The 11,060-nt window shown below is 38.2% G+C and overlaps 1 protein-coding gene across 1 annotated transcript; it reads left to right on the top strand.

The window, feature by feature from the left end:
* Positions 1–4,459: 4,459 nt before the first annotated feature.
* fgf17 (fibroblast growth factor 17) lies at positions 4,460–9,969 on the top strand. The gene is made up of 5 exons (XM_062417485.1): positions 4,460–4,491; positions 4,614–4,650; positions 4,909–5,086; positions 6,712–6,818; positions 9,679–9,969. The coding sequence occupies exons 1-5, from the start codon at positions 4,460–4,462 to the stop codon at positions 9,967–9,969; spliced, it is 645 nt and encodes a 214-aa protein (XP_062273469.1).
* The last annotated feature ends 1,091 nt before the right edge of the window (positions 9,970–11,060 follow it).

Below are 11,060 nucleotides of genomic sequence, written 5' to 3'. Positions count from 1 at the left end.
TATAGGTCATTTTTACCAGCCTGAGTTTTAAACCTATACTGTCATTTATCTCATGAGGACAGGCTGAGGATAGTATATTGATGTGGTTAACGAAAAAATTATATATGTTTTGATTCAGGTATTCTCTTCTTCACTGCATAAAGTTTGAGATCTATTTCTGGATCGCCCTCACATTGTAGAATATGTTCGTCTAAAATATGTCTATGCCTCAGTGGCCAATGAAACAATTTTCATAGGTGTGGCCGAGCTGAGACCAGGAAAAACTAGTTCCTGATCTCTTTGAAGCTAGATCAAAATGCAATAAATTCATAAAACAGATTTTGACTTGGCAGCATGAATGTAGAAGAAGAAAATTTCACAGCCATCACAGCAAATCACACTATATTTAATATTAATGTTTCTTGGGTATAAACTGTAGGCCTGGCATAGTGGTGGTACTTGAAAAAAAGAAGGTTAAGGTCACCCCAAGAAAGATTCATTTTCTCTGGATCATGAAGATCTACTGCAAATGTTATGGAAATCTGAAGGTTGTTACACAATAAAGTTGTCACAGACCAAAACTGGTCAGAAATACATTTAAACTAATGTTGGCAATAAAAGAAATATTACAAAAATGATGGGAGTCTTTATCTGGCAACCATGAATGTGTTTACTGAATATCTTGGCAATCTGTTCAGTAGTTTGGGAATATTAGACTGACTTGGATGAAAGTGCTTGATGGCCAGACAGACCAACCTACAAGGATCTCTGGATCTCTTCTACAAGTGAGAGTATGATGGAGCCTGGGTGTGAAAGGCAGATTGATTGGGTGTGTGCATTAATGTGGACATGATACTGGACTATCATGCTCTCGATTTACTTCTGGATTTAAAGCTCTGGCTGGTGACTGCAGGAGTGAGATCACAGATACAAGTAGCTGAACTGAGCTCTCTTCCATATGGAGATATTCCAGGCACACCCAACAAGGAGGAGGCTGTGGGGAAGATCCAGAACACACCGAAGGGATTAAATATTTCATCTGGCCTGGCAGGAAACTCCCCAGGATTCTCCACAAGGAGCTGAAGGTCAGTGGAAAATGGATTTTAAATTGATACAAAAGAGTAGAATTTAGAGATTTCAATATTTGGAATGTTAGCTAAAAGAAGCCATATTCTAACACTAAAAACAGGGATAATTTTTAATGATATCAAAGATGATATCAACAGATATACAGTTGTTAACTTCTAAAAGGTCTATAGGAAAATATTCACAAACAAAAACAATCAAGGATTTTGTTTGCTGATGGTAAATGAACAGGATTTTGTTCTTGTGCCAATTGGTGTTGGTTCATTTGTGCTTAAAGTCAGAGGTACGAGAGCAAGACAAGTGAATTCTCATGAGGCCCTATCTCCTCTTTTTCTTCTTTCTATATCCCATTACCTAAACATCTTGCCTACAACACAGCATAGCCAGAGATCTGTGAATTCCACAGTGATGACAGCAGCTACTGCAAAAGTACTCTACACCCACAGCCGGTGCATCCAAGCACATAGCATATTTTAAAATCCTAGTTAGTTCCTGCAACCAGAGGCTGAGGAGGTTATCATTAAAAAAATGTGACGTATTACCAGTGAGCCACAACTCATCACTGGAGGAAATTGATTTAATATTGGTTAGAAGCAACTACACCAATCAGATCATGCTCACTGTGCATCAACTGTAATGTCAGGAGGTTGCCAACAGGTTCTCCAAATAAACAATACCACATAGTTTGTCAATGCTCTCCAGAACCTCCAATCATATCAAACGTTAATGGACCTTCATGGTTTCAACATTTACCTTTTGGTCCTGGATAAAAGAAACCAACGTTGTCAGTAGGAACTGTTGAGCCAACAGTGGTCTCCCATGTTCCACTCCTGCCTCAACGGATAGCTTTCTTATACAGTCATGTCCTCCTTTGCCTCAGGAGTAGAGTATAGGTTTCTGGCCCAACTTCACCTACTTCCAAGATGCATGGAGAAGGGAAAAAAAAGGTCTAAAAGCAACATTTGTAGCATACAGAACAACCTTATTGTTAGACAAGAGTGTTTCGGCTCATGGCCTTCATCAGGGTTATCCAAATGACCCAGCAATAAAGTTGTCCTATCTACTACAAGTGTTGCTGGAGCTTTGAGCATTTCAGGAGTACAAGACACATTCGGTCTCATTCACACACAATGCATACTCACAAATCTGTCCTTAAACCATGTGAACGAACATTTTAAGCACAAATCCAGGATTCATCAATATGTTATTACCTGAGTTAGTTCTTACTCCACAAACACATTTAGAAACAGCCTTGGACCATTGACACCCACGGTCTTAAAAAATGATACAGTCAATACATCAACGTAAACAGTATATTAGAATCACAGTTATTTTAAAAATGATTGGGCCTGAATATCAATGCTCACAATGACAATTCCAACAAGTTTATAGCAAGTCGGTATAATTTCTTTTAAACTATTCCACAACAGACATTTTGACGCAACAAAGCAGGAAATATAGATAAGATCGACAATATGAAATTATATCAATACTCAATCAATCAATCTTTATTTATTCAGGTTTTTGGATTGTGTATTTATGTTTAAATGTATGTAGACGAACAGTTGATTGTCCTTTTTTTGGGTCCAGTAAACATATTGGATTGTCTAAAAGAGTACTTTTTCTGTAGAAGGCGCTGTATATCACTGTCCCACTTAAATCATGATCTGTTATAACAATGCCCAAGAGCATTTGCAAAAAAGTGTCCCATTGTGGCTGATCCCATCCAATGCACGTGGGGCACATGTTGTGTTTCTTTCGTCCAACCAGTGAAATATATAACTAATCTGAAATCTACTTCAATTCATTGTTACACGTGGATCGGCTTCTTCATTTAGAGAAGTTGGGAGACTTGATTTGATACATGCAGGTATAGACAGGATCAGATATGACATCCTTTGAGCAGCAGATAGGTTTGCCAGATGAAGATCTCCTGTCCCTCCAACATCTCATGCTGAGATGAGGTGGTCACAGGCCTGTGACATGGACATCGCCCTTATAAGCACACACACACTCACACACTCACACTTGCCAGACCATGCATCATGCTGTTAATCATTTCTCGGCACAGATCACTCTTATTGCCTGTTTAGGTTTCTGACTTAAAACAATATTGATTGTTGTGATACGAGAGCAGAACTGATTGATTGACGGCCCTGGTGCTGCCTTACAGTAAGAAGTGACATCAAACAAGTGGAATCAGTTGCTGCTGGGTTCCTGTCAGCCAATCAGAAGCAGATTGACATGTCAGAGATGCCTAACTGCTGCTTTTTTACCACTCTATTGCCCTAAGCAGGGGTAATGGTGGCAGCAGGGTCAAGAGAACACGAGAAGGGCAAGATGTGAAGGCACTTCAAGCTTCGTGTTACACTGTTGTGCATGGACACACTATATAAACTCACATATAAACCGATTTTTATAATGATATCACAATTTCTTGTCTGTTCTGTTCTCTTCTTCAAGCCTGGACATGAATTGCTCGCAAAGGAAGGGGAAAGACAGTCTCCTGCTCATCTTGAGATGTTGATTCTGTTATTATGTAAAGATGAAACAGGCCTTTTGTCTACATGATTTGTTTCAGGCTCCTTTAACATGAGCTGGAAGTGTGACCAGTTAAGATAAAAGGAAAGTGTGGTGTGGTTGTTTGGTGGGTGGGGGGTTGGATCAATGGTCTCTTTAACACTTCATTGCCACACCCATAAGGTGCCATTCGGCCACTCACTTTTAAATACAATGCCACTGTAATGATCTACATTAAAAGCAGACAGAGGGACAGTCTGAACTCAGAGAAGTTTCGTTTTCCTTTTCAGTTTTACTTCTGGATTTTTATTCTTCTTGTTTTTTTTCATGTATCTTCAATAATGTGATTTGTTTCTTTTCTTGCGCATCTGCGTCTGCCTATTAAATCATCGTTAGGGGTCCTGTCGCCGTGCCCACCCACAACAGAAAGATTTCAGGGAGGGACTTTGCCTTTCAGCATATAACCAGTGAGCAGCCTGATCCCGGTGAGACAGAGGGCTTTTCAAAACCTGGAATTAACCCAAAGCAGACCTGCACCGTTTGCCGGGGAGCCCCTTCATTTATTATTTAACCACGGTGATGTGATGAGAAATCAATCTAGAATGGATGTAGGTGGATGCGCTTTTCAGGACGGATCTTTTGAAGGGGCCTGCGACACTCAGTCAGCTGGATCAGGTTTTTGATAAATGTGAGAGGGGGGAAATCACTCCGAGGTGCTGATAGCAGAGACTCTTTGCTGTTGTTGTTGTTGGATGGACAGGTCAGGAGCGCATATGCAACAACTGTGGGAGCTCCGCTGGATTTATTTATCGCATCCTTTTGGATTTATCTGCCTCAAGAATCCGTTTCTTGGTCGGATGAAATAAAAAGAAGAATGTATGGAATAAACCAGCGCTGCATTTACATGTAAGACGACTGATAACGGGTGTAAAGGGGGGTTTCAAGACTTTTATTAGACCTGTATGATTGACAGAAATGACTTTGAATTCTTGATAATAACCTATTTTTATTTATTGTCACTTCTACAGATCGTTTCATTTTTTCGTGCTGTGGTGCCATGCTCAGGTAAGAACTTAACGTAGTCGTCTTTGTTTAAGTTTTTATTCTTATATAGAAAGTGACACACTTTAATAAGTTGTAAAAACTCACTTTTAAATTTCTTTAAGCCTCTAAGAGAAAAGCTGGATATTTAAAAAAGTTCATAGGCGAAATTCGACTTGTTCAACCTGTTTTTTCGGTGGTTATTAATTGGCTACGAGTTGCTTTATCTCAGATTAGAAAGAAAAAAATTATGTATTTTATTTTTCCCTTTGCATAAAAAAGGGGGAGAATCACCCGTCTCCTAATTTTAACCAGTATGTGAGGACGCAGGGCGCAGTGACGGACCAGCTCAGCCGCAGGCAGGTCAGGGTTTACCAGCTCTACAGCCGCACCAGCGGGAAACACGTCCAGATTCAGGGCAAAAGAGTCACCGCCACAGCTGAGGATGGAAATATGTACGGTAAGAGATGACCAAGGCCTGTCTTTAACCTTTTAGGAGTTAAAAAAAGGAGCTTGTAGTTCCCACAGTGAAACTCCACCGGGGTCGTGGAGCTGCTTTATTCCATCACTGCAAGATTTAAATCAGTGTCTTCATGAATTATTTCCAAATGAATACTGACCTGAAGTCAGATTTTATAAATTGGACAAAATCAGGTTTTGATTACTTCAAGTTGTACTACTTTTGTATTACAGTGACACTACAGTCAGGACCACCTCTAAATGAGGGTGTTTCCACTAATCCAGAAAAATATTCTGTTTCTGGGAAAACATTTGAAAAAGGAAAAAAACAACAACTTTAACCTGTCTCTAAAATTCCAATAATAGCTTTAAACCAAGTAGAAATGACATCTCTGCTCTTTGTGTATAAAAAAAAGCAAAATATTAACATTTTATCAATATAATATAGAGCACATTGTTAATCTTGATCAACAAATTAAGCAAGGAGAACCAGAGAAACATATTTTTTTGACTACTATCTGTGAAAAAAAAGTCAAATTTGGGGAAATCTCATTTTACTTTATTGTACAGCAGATTCTTGAAATAACTCCAGAACAATAATGATTGAAACTTTTTTTTTTTGGATAGTTATATATTTAGTTGTATGACTCAGATGTAATGGTAATACATGAGAGACACACATTATTTTAAAAAGAGGTCATTGTGGTTAAGGTGAGGGTTTAATGAATTGTGTTTTTTGCACAAATATTCACTCTTGGTAAAATAAAGTAAATGGTGACTGGTTGTAAAGTAAATGAAGTGAGAATATTCAATCAAATTCCCTAACTGATAGTTTACCCACAAGACCCCTGCTGGAGAGCCCGTCCTCAGGCACTAACCTGCAGTTTCTACCTCTATCGTGCTCGTCCCCCTCCCTCTGTGAGCTGTTTTCAGGGCTGATATGTTAATTCAGCCTCCCTGCTGTATCCATGAAGCCATCGTCTGGCGAATTAGTGGCTGATTAGACCAAGTGCTTTGTCTCTGTGACCCCAATACACAAGGCTGTTGTAATGCCTAATGGCTATAATTAACTGCAGGACAAATTCAATTGAGAATGTATATTCTGCTGCCAATGGAGCTCTTTAATGTGGAGTGATAACATTTATTTAATCAGTTGGTGTTAAAGGTAACTTCAGGAGTCTAATGAGGTCAGCATGAGTGCAAAAGCCACATAAAAAGTTCTTATATCAACAGGTGATACAATGCCTCAGTTGACACAAATGTAACATCTTTACATGCTTCATTGTCTATATTTGAAACATATTAGATGCAGATTTTAAGTTTATTTTATTTTTTGTCTGATAAGTTTTAATGAACAAAAAACAGACATTAAATACTGTTTACGTCTTACATTGTGCACTAATGCAGAAAATGTAGTTTTATATAGATAAGATATTTGTGCACCAATGCCAGTGTAAAAAGATACAAATTTAAGCCCGATATGAAGAATATTTGCTATTCATTTAGGCAACTATATTATTTGGCTGTATATATAAAAAAGAGAGATATGTTGAGTATGTGTTGTCTTTTTATTTTTTGTCTTTTTTATCCTACCTTCACTTACCTTTCTTCTCTCTTCTTCGGCAGCTCGTCTGTTTGTTGAGACGGATACGTTTGGTAGTCGAGTGAGGATAAGAGGAGCAGAAAGTGGGCGCTACCTCTGCATGAACCGGAAAGGGAAACTTGTTGGAAAGGTACGACACACATTTGTATTGAGAAGACTGTTTACAGCAGATATTAAAACCTTACTTTAATTTTAGTTAGTACGGAAACATTCAAATTTGTTGTATGGACATATTACAAGCAGCTAAATTCTATAGTGAGCAGAATTGTAACAAATAATCAAGCAAAAGTTGAGAAGTTATTTTGGACTGTGCACTATTTGCCAAACATACAGATAAAATGTCAGTTGTATGAAGGAGGACATAAAGTCACCAAAAACAACCTGCAGAATGGAAAAACCTCTAAATTCACCCATTCTGTGTCTGGCTTCACCTTATCAGATCTCACATCCACTACAATACTCACTCAGCTCATAGAGTGAAACTTCAGTCTAACTCATTGTCATTGTAGTCTCATAACTTGTCAGTCAACCCAGGACATGATGTAGCTGGAAAAAAACAATCCTCAGAGGACCGAGGGATAGACGCTCAGCCTTATTGGCCACGGCTGACAGCGATGAGGGGTGATGGGAGGGAAAGTACCCCCTCCCATCACCGCCTGTGTGTTTGGTCATAAGTCAACTGTCCGCTTCCTTTATGGAAATGGAAAAACATAGATTCACACGTCTGCCTGACATCATGACAAGTCATAAATCTATTTCTCATCATGTCTGAGAAGTGTTGAAACAGTGGCTGCGATCATTGTGCGCTGATAGATAGAAAAGTACATTCAGAAAAGACAGCTCATCGAGGACTGATAAGGCTTTAAATGGGTATTGAAGTTCACAGCTTGAAACCGCTGAAAGCTGTTTAGCTGTCACAGTCTTTCTGTGAGTTATTTTCTTTAGATTAACATGTTAATTACATACCAGAAAGCTAATAATCATTACAAATATATATAACTTCTAAAGTAATCCAGGTCTCAATGAATAGACAGGCAGGCAGTTCCTAAATGATAAGTGTGAAGCCACTGGATTCATATTTTCATCATCCTAAGCACATTTGGTGCCCTTAATGAGCTTGACTCAATACAAATCTAATTATGATTATAATACATGATATCATATGTCTATCAGATGTAGACCACAAAGCAGGATCAGCTGAAAATGGCTCATCTGTCTCAGCAGCAGCAGGTGTGTGCGGTTTTAAAGTCTGGGCAGAAGAGGCTGTATGTTGTGTGGGGTGGATAAAACATTTTTTTACACTTATTCTCACCTCATGTCCACACAAGCTTCACACATGAACACGTCATGATATAATCTTTTATATGGAATTTACTTGATTGATTGAGACAACTGTGTGGCGTGCGTAGACAATTACAACTGTAGAAATGATGTAAGCAACTGTCGAGATGTTTTTTTTATGGGGGTCTATAGATAAAACAGAGGAGTCAGACATAAGCTCAGATCAGATTGATTAGATTTTATATAGCACTACATGTATTTACATTAGAATATTCTATCTGGAATGTCTAAATGGACATGTTGCACTCACTAACCTGAAGAAATCTGTGGACATATTTGGGCCTTCACCAGTTGTGACGATGGTGATTGTAGATATTTTAAAAGTGCATCTGAAATGATTTAAAATACAATGTGGTTAGTTAATATAACTAACTACATTAGGAGCTGGCTAGCTACATAAAAAAACGTTGGAGAAAAAAAAACAACTTTTTGTTTGGTATGCTTCTCCTCTTTTTTTTTGTCTTCCTGACCTTGTTATATGTAATAACAAGCCACTAAATAGCACCCCAAGGGGGATTGCCTAGTTATTTTTTCTGCCAAGCTAAACTAAGCTAACTAACAAGCCCCCAGGAACAGTGCTGGGCTTTGAAGCCAATTAAACATAGTGGCCAATCTGTGCAACTTCAGGCACTGTCGTGATATACACTGCCCCAAAAAGCATTACTCCACGCACAAAACGCACACTGTAAAAGAGCATATATTTTTTTGAGTGTCATAACCCCTGAAAATCACTCGTTTCACTATCAGAATTTGATCCATTCAATGTGATAATATTTGAGAAGTCTATTAGTGCTCTACGATTGAATTCATTGATCCCATTCAAGTTAGCGGAATGCTAAATTTTAAGTTAGTCAGCTGGTTAGGGCAGAAGTCTCAGGTGTGCAACTTTCATAGAAATCCAACACTGTATCCATTTCACTTAATACATCTATGCTAACTGGCTACTGACTAAAGCCTCATATTTAGCTGACAAATATGACAGTGATATCTATCAATCATCTCATTCTGAGCAATTGAGCAGTTAAGTGTATAAACTGTTGAACTGTTGCTTTAACAGAAGATGGAAGTTAAATGAAGAAATTGACATTTTTATAGATGTTGAATAAATGTGTTGCATTTAAACCACAGAGATACACAAACTAGCTCAAAACCTCAAACAGGTTTCATGGGTAGACTGTATAGACTGTAACTTCTGCTAAAAAGCAGCATCTGTGGCTAAAAGTGACAATGTGTTGATGCTAAGTGACTCAGTGATTCCCATTACACAGCAGATTCTATGTAATGTTTGCTAACATTAGCTGCCCTAAGCTACTAGTCATACCAGACCAAGTAAGACTGTAACATACAACAATATATGAGTGTATTTTATTTCTACTCAACTTTTGATTCATAAGAGGAATAATGTGTTATGTCTATACTGAAAATATAAACGTAAAATCCTGTGTGAATTGGCCATTGGCGTATTTGCGATCATATGACTTAGCCTACTTGTTCGGTTACTGGTCCGTGATCCAAATATAAAGCACCATCACGCTAGAAAATCCCCATCAGAAGCGTGATGATTGATGCAGTAGTGTGTTGTAGAAACTCATTGTGTTTGATATGTATGTGAATGAATCTGAATGTCGCTTTCTGTCTTCTTCACGCAGCCCAATGGCCGGAGCAGGGATTGTATCTTCACAGAGAAAGTACTGGAGAACAATTACACAGCCTTTCAGAATGCCAAGTATGAGGGCTGGTATGTGGCTTTCACCAGGAAAGGGAGGCCCATCAAAGCCTCCAGGACGAGGGAGAACCAGAGAGAGGTCCATTTCATCAAGAGGCTACACACTGGCCCGCCTCCCTTTCCCAACACGGACCAAAGCAAACACTTTGAGTTCATCCGATTTCCGGCCACACAACGAGCGAAGCGGAACAGGAAATCACGCACCTCTTCCTAACACGCAGCAGAAAAAAAAATGGACTGATGACAGCCGTGGTATAGGGAGAAACAGATTGTGATTTTATTTTTGTATATTTTTGATAGGTAAAAGATGGTTAAAATGCCATAAATCTAAAATAATATTGCTGTAAAATGATCATGTGTAAATACTGAAAGAGAGTAAAGCAGATGGATTATATTTAATCTTCCTGTGTGTCTGTGCTGACTGTGGGGAGCTGCAAGGGATGGAGGGATATCATAAATGTGGTCAGGTGCTTATCACAAAACTGCAACATTACAAAGGCAGCATTTTACATTTATTTACCTTTAAATTAAATAACTACTTCCACACTACAGGCCGAAATACCTTTCGAAGATTAAAAATTCACAAGATATAAGATGTTGCATGAAAACCAAGATACACTGATAGACTTAAAAAGCTATATAAAAATAAAAAGCTAAACATAAAGATTTCTATTGAATATTTGACATTTGAGCACTCGCAAATATATAGTTTAACTTTAAAAAAAGACTAATTTTCAAAAACAGTTGGTCACTGCAAACATTACTCAAACAGGAGGAAATAGTACTTTTGTTGGGGACTATTTTCAGCGGCGGATTAATTTACAGTTGGTGCTCTATGGATTCAAGCAGTAGGATGGTGTTTGTGGGATTAAGTCAAAATAAACTACAGTGTGTGTTCATGGTACTGAAGGGACATGTCACCCAGTGCAACAGTGGGCCTTATTGGTGTGTTTTTTTAATAGTTTTTAGATGGAGCTCTATGGCACAGAAGAATAAGATACTATATCAGGCTTTAAAATAAACACATAATACTTGTAAGGAGGACTGATACATTTTACATTGTTTATTGGATTAGTTGACAAAAAGAAAGATGTAGAATTTCACCAGATGTATTTCTTAATGAACAGGACAGACTAAATAATGTTAAAACCTCATGGAAAGTCTTTGGGGTGTGAAATCTGACAATGAGCACTTTAATATGTGAGTTTTTGAATATTACCTGACAGGAAACCAGCAAAACTCCAAAGGGATCAAATAATTTGAGCTCCAATTGCAGGAGTATTACTGAAAAGATGGATGTGAAAA

The sequence above is a fragment of the Scomber scombrus genome, chromosome 4, assembly GCF_963691925.1.
Source record: "Scomber scombrus chromosome 4, fScoSco1.1, whole genome shotgun sequence".
Lineage (NCBI taxonomy): Eukaryota > Metazoa > Chordata > Actinopteri > Scombriformes > Scombridae > Scomber > Scomber scombrus.
Note: the sequence above shows the minus strand (reverse complement) of the source record. Positions and strands in the feature narration are given on the sequence as shown.